At 38.0% G+C, this 19,015-nt stretch overlaps 1 protein-coding gene across 4 annotated transcripts in view; it reads left to right on the forward strand.

Moving 5' to 3' along the window:
• Positions 1–19,015, forward strand: part of CNTN3 (contactin 3) — a 346,250-nt gene that overhangs the window by 320,250 nt on the left and 6,985 nt on the right. For all 4 annotated transcript variants that reach the window (XM_009200333.4, XM_017955288.3, XM_017955289.3 and 1 more), the window contains exon 20: positions 1,674–1,860. In XM_009200333.4, the coding sequence (XP_009198597.3) occupies positions 1,674–1,860 (187 nt within the window). The remainder of the gene's footprint in view (positions 1–1,673; positions 1,861–19,015) is intronic.

The following is a 19,015-nucleotide window of genomic DNA, read 5'->3' on the forward strand; positions in this document are numbered from 1 at the left end:
CCTCCCCCCTCCCCATGATAGGCCCCGGTGTGTGATGTTCCCCTTCCTGAGTCCAAGTGATCTCATTGTTCAGTTCCCACCTATGAGTGAGAACATGCGGTGTTTGGTTTTCTGTTCTTGTGATAGTTTGCTAAGAATGATGGTTTCCAGCTGCATCCATGTCCCTACAAAGGACGCAAACTCATCCTTTTTTATGGCTGCATAGTATTCCATGGTGTATATGTGCCACATTTTCTTAATCCAATCTGTCACTGATGGACATTTGGGTTGATTCCAAGTCTTTGCTATTGTGAATAGTGCTGCAATAAACATACGTGTGCATGTGTCTTTATAGCAGCATAATTTATAATCCTTTGGGTATATCCCCAGTAATGGGATGGCTGGGTCATATGGTACATCTAGTTCTAGATCCTTGAGGAATCGCCATACTGTTTTCCATAATGGTTGAACTAGTTTACAATCCCACCAACAGTGTAAAAGTGTTCCTATTTCTCCACATCCTCTCCAGCACCTGTTGTTTCCTGACTTTTTAATGATCGCCATTCTAACTGGTGTGAGATGGTATCTCATTGTGGTTTTGATTTGCATTTCTCTGATGGCCAGTGATGATGAGCATTTTTTCATATGTCTGTTGGCTGTATGAATGTCTTCTTTTGAGAAATGTCTGTTCATATCCTTTGCCCACTAGTTTTTTAAGTCTAAGAGCCCTGCATGTTATTTTTCAAATCTGATTTTTTTTTTAAATCTTCTGTCATTGCATGGTAGATTCAGTTTCTTCTTTAATAAATCTAGATATTTTAAACAGAGTTATTTTAAACTTTGTTTCAGATCAGCGTATTCCAGCTCATCTTCCGCTGGTTGGGTCTGCTGACATTTTCTTGCTTGCAAGGTTCCTCATATGCTTTGTAGTATTTGTCTCTGCTTATCTTTTGTAGATGCTACCTCCATGTTCTGCCAGTCTTTCAATCTTACATTCACTCTTTTCTGAACAACTACATTTCCAAATTTTGTTCCTTCAGCCTAGATGCTTTTTCTTCTCCATCCCTGTACTGTAGTTGTGCCTATCAAATCCAAATCAGCATAAAGTTAGTCTGTTCTTCCAGTTGTAGTACTTTGACTATTTAAATCCAAAACACAACTGAGAAGGAAAGTGGGGTATCTTTTGTATTTCTTTCTTAACGTTTCCACATTTTTAAAAAATGATCTGGCCTTATATAAACATTTTTGAACAAAATTGTATAGAACATAGTAATACTTACAGAAAATTGGCAATATTAATAACACTTTGTTCCTATTTTTAATTATATATATACACATATATACACATACATATATACACACACACACACATATTTATATATATGCCTCCCTCCTTCCTACATTTCCCTTTCATTCTCCCACTTATAATCTCATAGTCTGGCTTGCTCAGCACTTGTTCTGTTTGAATTTATCTGATTCATATATTTATTTGCTCATTATTTTTCTCCTCCTAGAGTCCCTTTTCTCTGTTGTGACACACAGCCTAATGCAGCACCTAGCACATAGTAGGTCTTCAGTATATATTTGTTGAATAAATCAGGAAATAAATCAGTGCCCATTTTAATGAAAATCACTTAATGGAAAGGGCAGAATTTGTTTATGCCTTCACATGTTTGGTGTCTTCTGCCCACCAGGTGCGGTACTGGAATGGTGGTGGAAAGGAGGAATCATCCAGTAAAGTGAAAGTGGCAGGAAATGAGACATCAGCCAGACTACGGGGCCTGAAGAGCAACCTGGCCTATTACACAGCTGTCCGGGCTTACAACAGCGCAGGCGCCGGGCCCTTTAGTGCCACAGTTAATGCAACCACCAAGAAAACGCGTAAGTATATTCTGATTTATTTAAATGGTAAGGAAAACAGTTTGCAATAAAAATGATAGCCTTCTATATTATTTGAAATGGACAACCCACGTCATTAATCTCACTAGATTATATAAACCTAACTCCGGCCGGGCGCGGTGGCTCAAGCCTGTGTAATCCCAGCACTTTGGGAGGCCGAGACGGGCGGATCACGAGGTCAGGAGATCGAGACCATCCTGGCTAACACGGTGAAACCCCGTCTCTACTAAAAAATACAAAAAACTAGCCGGGCGAGGTGGCGGGCGCCTGTAGTCCCAGCTACTCGGGAGGCTGAGGCAGGAGAATGGCGTGAACCCGGGAGGCGGAGCTTGCAGTGAGCTGAGATCTGGCCACTGCACTCCAGCCCGGGAGACAGAGCGAGACTCTGTCTCAAAAAAAAAAAAAAAAAAAAAAAAGCCTAACTCCAAAACCTTAAAACTCAGAGCCACACATACCCTTGTCTTCATGATATCCTTAAATCTTTAGGTAGAGACTCCCTGTGAAAATGAATATGCACCTTTTGAAAAAATCTTAATGTGGGGTGTTAGGTTAAATCTATCCCCTTTTCTTTTAAAATATGGTAAGCTTAGTTGGGTTTACATTCACGTATTTTTAGTTTCCCAAAGTTGGAGGATTTCTGATAAGCATGAATAAGTTAAAATTAATGCCGAAGAATCAGGAGTGATTTTTCCTTCTTTACCTTTCTTTTCTACATCATTCAAAAAATGGCAATGTACATTAAATGGTTATCAGCAGAAGATGATGGTCCTGTGAATGTGTTGATACTCTGACAAATCTAACCAGAGTTGTCAGTGTTGCCTTCAAAGCTGAGTTTTTGTTAGCTGTGTATTCACAGGTAAATTTGCCAGCTGCAATCATGAGTTACAATTATATTAGTCTACAAGAAAGTCAGTGATTTACAATTTGGGAATGTTCCACACATATTTCAGTTAATCTGATAGCATAGTACACGTTTCAGCATTGTGCTTTTTTGTTTTATTGGTGCTTACTCACAATGCAAATGTTTGAGTTGCTGTTGTCATTGCCCTCATCATAGCTAATAGTGATTGAAAACATTGTGTCCCAAGTAATTTATGCTCATTCCCACATTTAATCCTCATTACTACTCCCAAGAGGTAGGTGCCATTATTATCTCTATTTTAAAGGTGATAGAAGTATGGTTTGAAGGGATTAGGTGACTTATGCGCAGTGATACCATACTTTTACTTGCAGAAAATTGTTTTCTTAATTTATTTTCAAATTTCTTAATTGAATAAAAATGTTTGCTTAACTAACTTTATGTAAGAATGAGACAATTTTTATGCTTGGTTGCTAATTTCATTGATGCATTTCTGTTTCCATATATCATTTTTTTGAAAACATACATTTTTTTGTCTACAATTGCAAAGAACTCCAATAATATAAAATTGAATATGATTGACTAGCATTTTTAGGCTAACTTAAAGTAATGTAAGACATAATTCTACTACTTTAGATGTTAATTAACCAGTGTAAATTTGATTAGAGAAGTTTGTATGTTTATCTTCTTTGTATTAGCTATAGAAAAAAGAGTGTGGCTAACAATTGGCTAGTACAGTGACCATTGCAGAACACAAGTTTAGCGACAAACCATTTGAATTTCTGTAGCAAGACCCATTTGTAAGCAACCGACTAATGTAACATTTAACATGATCCTTATCTGATTATTAGAGGAAGTCTAATCTACCTCTTTGTCATACCACTTGGTTGCTGTTAGACCAAAGAGCACATGGGTTTGGAAATAAAGAAACAAAAAATTCTGTATTTACAACTCTTTACTAAATATGTTTGGTTTTCTCAACAATTCCTACTGAATTAATATCGTCTAAATATACATCATTATTTATATATTCCAAATACAGCATCAATCAAAAATTCTGATTGCAAAAATATATGCAAACAAGTTTATCTGGCTCTTTTCTCTGACTTAATAATTGATGTGATTACTTGCTAGGAAATTATGATTGTAAAAGACAGTGTAACACCATGGTGGAATCAGTGAAGAACTTAGTGGATTAGTAAGACAGAAGGAAGAGACTGATTAGAAATCAATAGAAATGTCACGATAATGTACAATGAATGAATGAAAATTTTTAAAAGAAGCAAAATCCCTTTATAATTTAGAGATGGCATATAAATGCCCAATCCAAAGTAGAAATTTGCACATAACAGTGATGCGATAATTATGGTTGAAACTTACTGAGCAATTTCCAGTGATGGTTCTAAGTAATTTTCATGTATTGATTCTTAATTCCCACAGCAATATCATGACTTGAAGGTATTAGTATGCTTACTTTAGAGAGGAGGAAGCTGAGGCATATGGAGGTTATATAACTGTACTGAGATTGCAGAGTAAGTAACAGGATGGGCATCCGAATCCATAGTCTTAACCACTATGGTATCCTCTCTTTCAGCCATATTGTTAGAATTTCATCACTCGTTTAATACCTTTATTTATCGTGATTTTGCTCAGTGCTTAGGATATGGGTAAGATGATCACAGGTTGTCATGGCTTCTCTGCTCATGGAGCTTTAGTTTGATGGGAATTCCAGCAACTGAATGAAATCTCTCAAAAACAATGCTCTGCTGTTACCACAATTCAACTGGAGTCTTTAGGTTGATCTGTAGATGTTATTAAGGGCAATTTCCCACGTTGGGAAACGTTGGGTGGGAAATTTCCACGTTGGGAAACGTTGGGTGGGGAATTTCCCACGTTGGGTGGGAAATTCACATAGATCATTAAAATCCCCAATCATCTTAAAATGGCATATAAAGAACGTATGTTAATTTTTACATTTTATGTTAATAATTTTTAAATATGTACCAAAATTACAAGTAAAACAGAATCTCTTAGAGCCATTAATAGTATTGTTACTGGTAGCTCTAAATAGTCTTCCTGAGCTTTGACATGGTTGAAGTGCAAATCCTATTTAAAATTTTGATAAGGCTCTTGTGATTATCACTATGAAGAGAATTACTCATCTGCCTTGGCATAAAGAGCAAAAATAACATTTTTGATTACCTGCTTGCTATCTCTCTTCCTCTATGGATTCTAAACTTTACAGGGAAAGAGTCCTTCTGTGTCTTATTTACCCAGCCACTGTGCCCAGCACAAACCCAGCACATGGGAGCAGCATATTAAATGTTGAATAGATGAATGAAACCTAAAGAAGCAAGCCAAACCTCAAGTACTATTATTAATCAAATGTTCTTCCTCTTGACTGCACATTGCGAATTCAAGACACGCTACAGTTCTTTACCATCTCACTTAAAATGTGCAAGTTTCATGTACTCATCATTATGGAATTTTGTATGCGAGGCTTTAAATCAGTACAGTTTTTAGATGATATTTCTGATTAATGTAAAATAACACAAGGATTCTCAAGTACTATAGCTTCCATTAAACACTTAATTTTTTGATATCCAAATACTTGTGTTTTTTAAAAGCATTTTTAAGTTAAACACTAATTAGTCTCTTTAAGTAATCTAAGATGGGTTTCTGTCACTTACCACTGAAAGAGAGCAAACTCCTAACAGCATCTTTCATCTCAAGGGACTGATGAAGAAAATCTGCAGATGGCTTAAAAATGATAAGTTGCATTAGTTTCTAAAAAGAAACATTGAGAATTTTATGTTCAGAGTTTTCAAGAGATAATCTGTAGGATGAATATTCTGCTTTGTATAATCAAACAAGTCAAGTGGTAATTCTGACATTCAGTATGAATGGATCCAGACACTCAAACAACTTCCACCAGAATCATGTAATAACATCTCAAATTTAATAAAACTGAATTGTTGGTTCTCCTTCCAACCCATTTAAATCCTCTCTCTTGGCCGGGCGCGGTGGCTCAAGCCTGTAATCCCAGCACTTTGGGAGGCCGAGATGGGCGGATCACGAGGTCAGGAGATCGAGACCATCCTGGCTAACACGGTGAAACCCCGTCTCTACTAAGAAATACAAAAAATAGCCGGGCGAGGTGGCAGCGCCTGTAGTCCCAGCTACTCGGGAGGCTGAGGCCGGAGAATGGCGTGAACCCGGGAGGCGGAGCTTGCAGTGAGCTGAGATCCGGCCACTGCACTCCAGCCTGGGCGACAGCGCGAGACTCCGTCTCAAAAACAAACAAAAAATAAAAATAAAAAATAAATCCTCTCTCTTCTGTGATAGTCCCATTTCCATAAATTCCACTGCAATGTTTCAGTTTCTCAAGCCAAAAATCTTAGAGTCACCCTCGAGTCATTTTCTCTCATACCCTACACTAGATCCAGAATCTTACTTCTACATTTATCAAGAATTTACCACTTCTGGCCAGGCACGGGGGCTCACTCTTGTAATACCAACACTTTGGGAGGCCAAAGTGGTATGATTGCTTGAGCCCCGGAGTTCAAGACCAGCCTGGGCAACAGAATAACACTGTCTCACTATACGGAGACAGAGAAAAATATAAGAAAATTAACTGGGTGTGGTGGTGTGTGCCTGTACTCCCAGCTACTCGGGAGGCTGAGGTGGGAGGATTGCTTGAGCCTAGGAGATCCATCAGAGCTGCAGTGAACCATCATTGTGCCACTGCCCTTCAGTGTGGGCAACAGAGTAAAACCCTGTCTCAAAAAAAATAATAAAAATAAAAAATGGAATATACCACATCTTACACTGCTGCCACACCAGGGTAAGCTGCCTCCAACTCTCTCCTGTAGATCAGGGCAATGGCTTCTTACTGTTCATCCTGTTTCTGCCTTTGCCTTGACATCCTGATAATGTCACTTCCCTGTTCATGACCTTTTTGTCACTTCCCATCCCACTTCAGGTAAATGCTAAATCCTTAAAATGTCCAACGAGGGCTTATACAGTCCACTCCCCAATCTCTGCTAACTCATTTCCTATTCTTTTCCACCTTGCTCATTCCACTTTACTTTAGGACCTCTGCATGTACTGTTTCCTGTATCTCAAAAGCTCTTCCTACAGATACCCCCATAATGCACTCCCCCGTCTCTTCCAGGTCGTCACTCAGATATCACCTGGGTGCCACCTGACTGCAGCTCCACCTTTCCTGATGCATACTCTCGTCTCCTTCCCTGCTTTATCCTTGTGCCTAGCCTCAGAGCCACCACATGTACTATATCTCATGGCTACTCACTTCATCATTGTGTCCCCAGGACATCGTTGTGTCCTGCCTTAGCCATAGTGTCAGCACCTTCAGAACAGAGCTATGGCCTGGTTTGATCATTGCCCTGTTGCCAGAGCTCTGCTCCAGTGTTTAAGTAATCATAGTCAGTAGTCAGTGCCCAGTAAGTATTTGTTGAACAATGACTCTCTCCATCACTGTCTCTGCTCTATGGCAGCATCACTCTAACCAAGTTCTCTCTTCATGGTAGAAAGATTGCCACCAGCACCTCAAGAGGACTGTTGTCTCTCGGCCAATCACACTGGGAAAGGTGGGCAGCTTCTTTCTGATTATTCTGCCCAGAGCTAAGTAGGCTTCTCATTGATTCATCTTGGGTAAACAACCAATTGTTATTTCCAGTTGTGAGAAAAACTGGACCAGCCTGGCCTGGAACATACGCCCAGACTCCCCTGGAACAAGGGGATTCTATATTTTTATGCCTTTGCTAATTATTATGTGTGAGTCTACTTGGGGAAATAGAAGAATGCCAAACGATACAGTCACTTTTGCATTTGAGTCTTTGCTTTTCCAAATGAAATGCTCTTTCATGTAAGTGGAGCCAAAATCAGTTACCTGAATTTAAGGAAATCAAGTAGGTGTGCCCTTTTGTTTTTTTTTATTATACTTTAAGTTCTAGGGTACATGTGCATAACGTGCAGGTTTGTTACATATGTATACTTGTGCCATGTTGCTGTGCCGCACCCATCAACTCGTCAGCACCCATCAACTCGTCATTTACATCATGTATAATTCACGATTCCTCAAGGATCTAGAACTAGATGTACCATATGACCCAGCCATCCCATTACTGGGTATATACCCAGAGGATTATAAATCATGCTGCTGTAAAGACACATGCACACGTATGTTTATTGCGGCACTATTCACAATAGCAAAGACTTGGAATCAACCCAAATGTGCATCAGTGACAGACTGGATTAAGAAAATGTGGCACATATACACCATGGAATACTATGCAGCCATAAAAAAGGATGAGTTTGTGTCCTTTGTAGGGACATGGATGCAGCTGGAAACCATCATTCTTAGCCTTTTTTTTTTTAATTCAACTTTTTCTAATGTGTATTTTAATTTTTGTGGGTACATTGTAGGTGTGTATATTTATGGACCACATGAGATCTTTTGATACAGATATGCAATGTGAAATAAGCACATCAGGAAGAATGGAGTATCCATTCCCTCAAACATTTAGCTGTTGAATTGCAAACAATATAATTATACTCTTTAAGTTATATAAAAATGTACAGTTATTATTGACTATAGTCACCCTCTTATGCTATCAAATAGTAGGTCTTATTCATTCTATGTTTTGTCCCCATTAATCTCCACTTATTCCCCTCACCCCAAACCCCTCACTACCCTTCCCAGCCCCTGGTAATCATCCTTCTACTCTCTATGTCCATGAGTTCAATTGTTGTGACTTTTATTTTATTATTTTTCCATAGGTTAGTGGAGTACAGGTGGTTTTTAGTTATATGAGTTTTTTAGTGGTGATTTGTGAGATTTTGGTGCACCTATCACCCAATCAGTATACACGGCACCCTATTTGTAGTCTTCTGTCCCTTGCCACCCTCCCAACCTGCCCCTCAAGTCCCAAAAGTCCATTGTATCATTCTTATGCCTTTGCATCCTCATAGCTTAGCTACCACATATCAGTGAGAACATATGATGTTTGGTTTTCCATTCCTGAGTTACTTCATTTAGAATAATAGTCTACAGTCTCATCCAGGTCACTGTGAATGCTATTAATTTATTCCTTTTTATAGCTGGGTAATATTCCGTATATATATATGATGGATATATATATGACATATATATGACATATATGAGACACATATATGTGAGACACATATATATATAGATATATATATAAGTTTCTTTATCCACTCGTTGATTGATGGACATTTGGGTTGATTCCACAATTTTACAAGTGTGAATTGTGCTGCTATAAACATGCATGTGCAAGTATCTTTTTCGTATAATGACTTTTTTCCCTCTGGGTTGATACCCAGTAGTGGGATTGCTGGATCAAATAGTAGTTCTACTTTTATTCATTAAGGAATCTCCACACTGTTTTTCTCCATGCTGTTTTCCACGGTGGTTGTACTAGTTTGCATTTCCACCAGCAGTGTAGAAGTGTTCCCTGAGCACTGCATCCACACCAACATGTACTGTTTTTTGATTTTTATTGATGGCCATTCTTGCAGGAGTAAGGTGATATTGCATTGTGGTTTTGATTTGCATTCTCTGTCATTAGTGCTGTTGACCATTTTTTCATATGTTTGTTGGCCATTTGTATGTTTTCTTTAGAGAATTGTCTGTTCATGTCCTTCACCCACTTTTGTATGGGATTTTTTGTTGTTTTTTTTTTTTCCTGCTGATTTGAGTTCATTGTAGATTCTGGATATTAGTCCTTTGTCAGATAAATAAATTGTGAAGATTTTCTCCTACTCTTTAGGTTTTCTGTTTACTCTGCTGACTGTTGCTTTTGCCATACAAAAGCTCTTTAGTTTAATTAAGTTCCAGCTATTTATCTTTGTTTTTATTGCATTTGTTTTGGGTTCTTGGTCATGAAATTCTTGCCTAAGCTAATGTCTAGAAGGTTTTTTCCAATATTATCTTCTAGAATGTTTGTAGTTGCAGGTATTAGATTTAAGTTCTTAATCCATCTTGAGTTGATTTTTGTATAAGGTGAGAGATAAGGATCCAGTTTCATTCTCCTACATGTGGCTAGCCAATTATACCAGCACCATTTGTGGAAAAGGGGGTCCTTTCCCCACTTTATGTTTTTGTTTCCTTTGTCAAAGATCAGTTGGCTGTAAGTATTTGGGTTTACTTCTGGATTGTCTATTCTGCTCCATTGTTCTATGTGCCTATTTTTGTACCAGTACCATGCTGTTTTGGTAACTATGGCCTTATAGTATAATTTGAAATCAGGTAATGTGATGCCTCTAGATTTGTTCTTTCTGCTTAGTCTTGCTTGTGGGCTCTTTTTTGACTCTATATGAATTTTAGCATTGTTTTTTATAATCTGGTGAAGAATATGGTGGTATTTTGATGGGAATTGCATTGAATTTGTAGATTGCTTTTAGCAGTATGATCATTTTCACAATATTCTACCCATCCATGAGCATGGGATGTGTTTCCATTTGTTTGTGTCTTCTATGATTTCTTGCAGCAGTGTTTTGTAGTTTTCCTTGTAGAGGTCTTTCATCTCCTGGTTAGGTATATTCATAAGTGGGTTTTGTTTTTGTTTTTGTTTTTGTTTTTGTTTTTTTTGGCAACTATTGTAAAAGGGGTTGAGTTCTTGATTTGATTCTCTGCTTGGTCGCTGTTGGTGTTTAAAAGAACTACTGATTCATGTACCTTATTCTTGTATCTGGAAACTTTGCTGAATTATTTTATCAGTTCTAGGAGTTTTCTGGAGGATTCTTTAGGGTTTTTGAGGTAAACAATCATATCATCAGCAAACAGTGACAGTTTGACTTCCTCTTTACTGATTTGGATGCCCTTTATTTCTTTTTCTTCTCTGATTGCTCTGGCTAGGACTTCCAGTACTAAGCTGAAGAGGAGTGGTGAGAGTAGACATCCTTATCTTCTTCCAGTTCTCAGAGGGAATACTTTCAACTTTTCCCTGTTCAGTATAATTTGGCTGTGGGTTTGTCATAGATGGCTTTTATTACATTGACGTATGTCCCTTTTATGCTGATTTTGCTGGAGTTTTAATCATAAAGGGATGCTGGATTTTGTTGAACGCTTTTTCTGTATCTATTGAGATAATCATGTGATTTTTGTTTTTATTTCTGTTTATGTGGTGTATCACATTTATTGACTTGTGTATTTTAAAACATCCCTGCATCCCTGATGTGAAACCTCCTTGATTATGGTGGGTTATCTTTTTGTTATGTTGTTGGATTCAGTTAGCTAGTATTTTGTTAAGGATTTTAACATCTATTTTCATCAGGGATATCAGTCTGTAGTTTTCTTGTTTGGTTATGTCTTTTCCTGGTGTTGGTATTAGGGTGATGCTGGCTTCATAGAATGAATTAGGGAGGGTTCACTCTTTATCTTGCTGAATAGTATAAACCAGATTGGTTCTAATTCTTCTTTGAATGTCTGGTAGAATTCTGCTGTGAATCCTTCTACTCCTGAACTTTTTTAGTTGGTAATTATTTAATTACCATTTCAGTCTTGCTGCTTGTTATTGGTCTGTTCAGGGTATCTAATTCTTCCTGATTTAAGCTAAGAGGGTTGTATCTTTCCAGGAATTTACTCATCTCTTCTAGGTTTTCTAGTTTATGTGAGTAAAGGTGTTCCTAGTTGTCTTGAATGATCTTTTGTATTTCTGTGGTGTCAGTTATAATATCTCCCATATCATTTCTTAGTGAGGTTATTTGGATTTCTCTCTTCTTTTTCTTAGTTAATCTTGCCAGTGGTCTATCAATTTTATTTATCTTTTTGAAGAACCAGATTTTGTTTCATTAATCTTTTGTATTTTTTTTGTTGTTTAAATTTCATTTAGTTCTGCTCTGATCTTGGTTATTTCCTGTCTTCTGCTAGGTTTGGGTTTGTTCTTGTTTCTCTAGTTCCTTTAGGTGTGACCTTAGATTGTCAGTTTGTGCTCTTTCAGTCTTTTTTATGTAGGTTTTTAGAGCAATGAACTTTTTTGTTAGCACTGTCTTTGCTGTATCCCAGAGGTTTTGATAGGTTGTGTCTGTATTGTTGTTCAATTTGAAGAATTTTTTAAATTTCCATCTTGATTTCGTTTTTGACCCAATGATCACTCAGGAGCAGGTTACTTTTCATGTATTTATATGGGTTTAAAAGTTTCTTTTGGAGTTGATTTCCAGTTTTATTCCACTATGGTCTGGGAGAGTGCTTGATATAATTTCAATTTTTTTAAAACTTATCGAAGCTCATTTCATGGTATATCATTTGGTCTATCTTGGAGAAAGTTCCTTTCACTGTTGAATAGTATGTGTATTCTGTGGTTGTTGGATGGAATGTTCTGTATATATCTGTTAAGTCCATTTGTTCCAAGGTATAGTTTAAAACCATTGTTTCTTTGTTAACTTTATGTCTTGATGAGTATCTAGTGCTGTCAGTGGAATATTGAAGTCCCCCACTATTATTGTCCATCTATCTCATTTCTTAGGTCTATTAGTAATTGTTTTATAAATTTGGGAGCTCCAGTATTAGGTGCATATATGTTTAGGATTGTGATATTTTCCTGTTGGACAAGGCCTTTTACCATTATATAATGTCCCTCTTTATCTTTTTAACTGCAGTTTCATAAAAGTTTCTTTTGTTTGATATAAAAGTAGCTACTCCTGCTCGCTTCTCATGTCCATTTGCATGAAATACCTTTTCCTACTTTAAGTTTTTATGTGAGTCCTTATGTGTTAGGTGAGTCTCTTGAAGACAGCAGATACTTGTTTGGTGAATTCTTACCCATTCTGCAGTTCTGTATCTTTTAAGTGTAGCATTTAGGCCATTTACATTCAATGTTAGTATTGAGGTGTGAGGTACCATTCCATTCATTGTGCTATCTGTTGCCTGTGTACCTTGGTTTTTGGGTTTTGGTTTTTATGTTTTAAATTGTATTTTTGTTTTATAGTCCTTTGATATTTATGCTTTAAAAGAGGTTCTGTTTTGATGTGTTTCCAGGATTTGCTTCAAGATTTAGAGGTCCTCTTAGCAGTTCTTGTAGTGGCGATTTGGTAGTGGAGAATTCTCTCAGCATTTGTTTGTCTGAAAAAGACTGTATCTTTCTTTCATATGATGCTTAGTTTTGCTGGATACAAAATTATTGGCTGATCATTGTTTTGTTTGAGGAGGCTGAAGATTGGGCCACAGTCCCTTTTAGCTTGTAGGGTTTCTGCTAAGAAATCTGCTGTTAATCTGATAGGTTTTCATTTATAGGTTACCTGGTGATTTTGTCTTACAGCTCTTAAGATTCTTTCCTTCCTCTGAACTTTAGATAACCTGATGACAATGTGCCTAGGCAATGATCTTTTTATGATGAATTTTTCAGGTGTTGTTTCTGCTTCTTGTATTTGGATGTCTATGTCTCTTGCAAGGCTGGGGAAGTTTTCCTTGATTATTCCCCCAAATATGTTTTCCAAACTTTTAGATTTCTATTCCTAGGAATGCTGATTATTCTTAAGTTTGGTTGTTTAACATAATCCCAGACTTCTTGGAGACATTCATATTTTCTTATTCTTTTTTCTTTGTGCTTGTTGGATTGGGTTAATTTGAGGACCTTGTCTTCAGGCTCTGAATTTCTTTCTTATACTTGTTCAATCCTATTGCTGAGACTTCCCAGAGCATTTTGCATTTCTATACATGTGTCCAGTGTTTCTGGAAGTTTTCATTTTTTGTATTTATGCTCTGTATTTCATTGAGTATTTCTTCCTTCACTTCTTGTATCATTTTTTGGATTTCCTTGCATTGGGCTTCACTTTTCTCTGGTGCCTCCCTGATTCACTTAATAACTAACCTCCTGAATTATTTTTCTGGTAAATTGGGGATTTCTTCTTTGTTTGGATCCATTGCTGGTGAGCTAGTGTGATTTTGGGGGGGTGTTAAAGAGCCTTGTTTTGTCATATTACCAGAGTTGGTTTTCTGGTTCCTTCTCATTTGGGTAGCCTCTGTCGGAGGGAAGGTCTAGGGCTGAAGGCTGTTGTTCAGATTCTTTTGTCCCACGGTGTGTTCCCTTGGTAGTACTCTCCCCCTTCTCCTATGGATGTGACTTTCTGAGAGCCAACCTGTAGTGATTATTATCTCTCTTCTGGGTCTAGTCACCCAACATGTCTACCAGGCTCGGGCTTATACTGGGGTTTGTCTGCACAGAGTCCTGTGATGTAAACTGTCTATGAGTTTCTCAGCCATGGATACCAGCACCTGTTCCAGTGGAGGTGGCAGGGCTGTGAAATGGACTCTATAAGGCTCTTAGCTTTGGTGGTTTAATGCTCTATTTTTGTGCTGGTTGGCCTCCTGCTGGGAGGTGGTGCTTTCCAGAGAGCATCAGCTGTGGCAGTATGGAGAGGAACAGTGGGTGGGCCGGGGCCTAGACCTCCCAAGAGTATATGCCCTTTGTGTTCAGCTACCAGAGTGGGTAGGGAAGGACCATGAGGTGGGGGCAGGACTAGGTGTGTCTGACCTCAGACTCTCCTTGGGCAGGTCTTGCTGTAGCTGCTGTGGGGATGGGGTGAGGCTCCCAGGTCAATGGAGTTATGTACCGAGGAGGATTATGGATGCCTCTGCGGAGTCACACAGGTTGTCAGAGAAATGAAGGAAAGCCAGCAGTCACAGGCCTCACCTAGCTCCCACGCAATCCGAAGAGCCAGTCTCACTCCCACCATACCCCCACTGACAGCAAACAAGTCTATTTCCAGGCAGTGGGCAGGCAGGGCTGAGAAGTTTCCCCAGGCTACCCACCTCCCAGCTGGGAAAGAAAAGGGCTCTAATTCTTCCCCCACCTGTCAAGTCTGCATGCCAGATTTACTGCCTCCCCCAAGTTCTAGCCAGGAGGCTTCTCAAGCAGTTCAAATTGTTACAAAGTTCAGCTGGAGGTTTCCTTCTCATTGTGGTGTTTTCCTCGTGCCTCTGGTCACCCTCCCGAAGGATCCCCGTGATGCCAGGCAGGAGTGGCTTGCTTGGGGACCCATGAACTCACAGGGCCTTTCCCGCTGCTTCTTCTACCCCTGTATTTCACTCAGCTCCTAAATTGACTCAGCTTTCAGCTCCAGGTAAGGTCGGAATCTTCTCCCATAAACTAGACCTTCAGTTTCCCCAGTGGGGGTGTGTGTTTGGGGGTGGAGGACCTCCCTTTCCCACTTCCACAGTTTGAGCACTCACAATATTTGGGGTGTCTCCTGGGTCTTGCAGAAGCAATCCACCTCCTTCAGAGGGTCTGTGGGTCCTCTTGGGTTTCCTGTTTTATTCCTGCAGTAGTTCTGGAGCGAAAATTCCACAGTGCAAGCCTCCACACGCTGCTCTGTCCATCTGAGTCGGAGCTGCAGTCTACTCCTGCCTCCCATTTGCCATGATCTGTTCCAAGTAGGTGCGTCTTGGGGAAGTGAAAGGGAAATGTGAATAAGGCAAGCACTGAAAGAATGAGTCTGAATATTTCAGAAGGTTTTTATTAAATGACTATTCCTACCTCAAACACAGAATTTGGAAGTTCTAAAATTTTATATATATATGACTTAATTGTATAATTGTCCAGTCTAGGTTTTGGCTCAGGATACACATTATTGCAAAATTTCCCAAATTTCATATGTGATCCACCTATTTTGCCAATTTTTCCCAACCTTTTCTATTAATATATACCTACTATTTTTTTTTCTTAAAAATTGACCTTCTATTTTTACTTAGATATATTTTAAAAAATGGAAACCAGCTTTTTATCTGAGAAATGGAGAACCAGTATCGTTACCATAAATAGATGTTAACCAAATAATAAGTTTAATAATAGTAAGTACAGTGAAAACTAGACCACCCTCCTTTTTAAATACTAGGAACATATTCTTGCCTATAGAATTCTCCAAACCTGTTCCCTCTTTGTGATGTTAGTATAGAGGGGATATTAAAGACCTTCTAGCCCCCAAATCTAACTTTCTCTTCAAGCCATGGGAAGATTAAAAGGGAATTTTCCTGCAGGTGACTGAATGCTATTTGTTGGCTTTTCTGTGCATGACATCCCACAGTGCATGTGAAGTAATCATGTTTGTATATGACACACCACAAATCACACATATGAGGGAACACAAGCCTATTAATGTGCATTCCTCAGATTTAGTGCATGTGACCTAATCATATTTGTATATGACACACCACACATCACACATGTGATGGAATAAGCCAATTAATGTACATTCCTCAGATTTAGGAGGTTTTTTTCCCCCTGTCTATGGGCTTCAGCAAAGTCATTTCTGGTTTTGTAAACTCTGAAGAAACATAACAGTATAATATTGAACTTTACTAGTGTTCAACCAGGAAGCTTCTACTAATAAAAAATCAGGAGAAACTCTGACTAAATATGTAAAACTTATGAACTTTATTTTGTAAGAGCTTTGGCACTTTTTTGAAAATCTGCCCCACTTGCCTGTGAATCATCTAGACCAAGATTATCCAACCCACAGCCAGTGAGCCACATGTGGCTCAGGACAGCTTTGAATGCAGCCCAACACCCATCCATAAACTTTCTTAAAACATTATCAGATTATTTTGTGATTTTTTTAAGCTCATCAGCTATCGTTAGTGTTAGTGCATTTTATGAGCAGCCCAAAACAATTGTTCTTCTTCCATTGTGGCCCAGGGAAGCCAAAAGATTGGACACCCCTACTCTAGACAATGTAAATGTTCTCCTTATAGTTTATAATCTCACATATTTTTATTATCCAAAGGAGAACTTTTGATCAAGGAAATTCCCAGACATTGAAAGCCAAAAATCAAAGAAAGACCTACGGTGGTATTCTAGGTTGGGTTTCAGATGAGTTAAAAAGTAGATGATTTTTTTGTGTTTTAAAACATGGTGTCAATTTCTTTTGATATGAAATTAGATCCATTTATAAAAGTTTTCAGTGATTCCAAAACAACTGTATCTTATTATTGTGGGGGGGCACATAATTGGCTTTTGCTTTTGATTACATGATTGTTGCACAATGCCACATGTTTAAGCAGCTTAGTTACAAATGTTAATAATCATCTCAAGTGAAGTCTAAGTGCAAAGTGTAACTTCTAGCTACTAGTTATAACAACTTTTTATCATGTAAGTCATCTCATTACCATCAGGTGGCCAAGAAAAAGAGTTGAGAAACATACTGAGTTTTGTATAATTAATCACAGCAAACATATGTTCTTAAAATTTCGGATTTTGAAAGTAAATGCCAGCTTCACTGTTACCACTGTGAGACATCACCATTGAAAACTCCAGGCAATAATATTCTTTTTTTTTAACAACCTCTACTTTGTATTATATAAAGGAAAACATTTATTGTAGAAAATTTGGGGGAAAAAATCTATAGAGAAAAAATAAAATTCACTCATAATCCTATCACTCAGAAATACCATGATTAATATCATTTGTCTTTCCTTCCAGACTTCTGTTCTATGAATAGTTTCTCTTATGCAGTGGAGGTTGTGCAGTGTATTTGGTTACCTGTATACTGTATCGTAACTGCCCATGGATGATATTCCATTGTGATGAACACCACAATTTATTTAGCCATTTTTCCTATGGATAGACATGTCTTATATTCCCAGCTTCCCAGCTTCATCTAGTCATGGTTATATGATAGTAATCACTTGTTTTCAGGCAAGTATCTGCAGAGTAAGTAAAATCTATGAAGCTGATGTTGAGGAGTCTGAAAATCAGGGGCACAGAGGATCATGATGGGTGCTTAAGGAACAACAATAATAAAAACCTCTCGAGAAAGTTATTTCATTATGTAACACTTAAAATTACTGAAATGATTATGTATATCCTCTCAATTAGTGTTGTGATTTAAATCTAGTGATATATCATCATTTTACTAGGATTAGTTTTTTCCCAGTTTTTTCTAATTTAGCATGCCGCCAGCGGTAGAGGTTGACAGGAAAAACCTGTATGATATGAATGTTGACAAATGATTTCCAAAGAATTTCAAAATGTAGACTCCTTACTGTTTAGGTCCAATAAAATTTGGAACTCAATCATCCTATTCTGGGTTGCACTTCCACACAGGTTCAAATACAAAAAGTAAAATTAGAAGTCCCAGAAGTTATACTATCAACTATCCCCTGCTCATTCCTACTTCATTACTTGACTCCATACCTTTACAAAAGTTCATTGTGTTGCTTCAGAGCTATCTAAACTACTGGTTAATAGCTATATCAGATTAGGCTAGTCCAGGCTGAGGTACCTGAAACCCCCAAACCTCAGTGGCCTAAAACTATACTATTTTTTTCAACTCATACTATATGTTCATCATGAGTGAGATTCAGATCTGATCCATTGTTTCTCCACTCCTGAACCCAGAATGATGGAGGAGCCAATCTCTGGGACATGGCAATCTCATGGCAAAGAGAAAAGAGAGGAAAGCAAACCATATTCTTCAATGACTTTTATAGCTGCCACTTGGGGTGGCCTATTTCCCTTTTATCCACATTCCATTGGTTGAGAGAAGTCCTATGGTGAAGTCCTATATCTATGGGATGCCAATGAGAAGGAGAATTATGCCCGTCTACAGGCAGGGAACCACAAGTCCCATAGCCAAGGCCAACATCAGTGAGAGTTAGGCAGAGAAGCATAATCCTCTCAAGGCGCAGAGGACTTAAACAGACCTGGATTGAATCCACGTAATACTTCTCACTAGTCGTGTATCTTAGCAAGTTTTTTTAAAACCTTTCATTGTAGTAAAGTACACATAACATAAAATTTACTGTACTAACCTTTTTAAAACATAGAGTTCAATAGTGTTAGTCTTTTACATTTCTGTGCAATAGATCTCTAGGACCCTTTTCATCTTGCAGAACTAGAACTTTACACTCATTAAGTAATTCTCCATTTCCCCTTCCACCAACCTCTGGCAACCAGCATTTTATTTTCTATCTCTATGAATTTTTGACTATACTGAATATCTCAAATAAATAGAATTATAAAGTATTTGTCTTTGGGTGTCTGGCTTATTTCACTTAGCATAATGTCCACAAGGTTCATCCATGTTATAACATGTGTCCAAATTTTACGTTTTTAAGGCTGAATAATATTTCATTATAGGTAAATACCCCATTTTGTTCATCTACCCATCTTTTGAATAATGCTGTCATGAACATGTTTATACAATCTTTTTAAATTTTAACTCTGGGTCCAGATTACGTATGTACAGAAATGGGCTTTATTACAATGCAATATAATGAGGATTAAGTAAATGATA

The sequence above is a fragment of the Papio anubis genome, chromosome 2, assembly GCF_008728515.1.
Source record: "Papio anubis isolate 15944 chromosome 2, Panubis1.0, whole genome shotgun sequence".
NCBI lineage: Eukaryota > Metazoa > Chordata > Mammalia > Primates > Cercopithecidae > Papio > Papio anubis.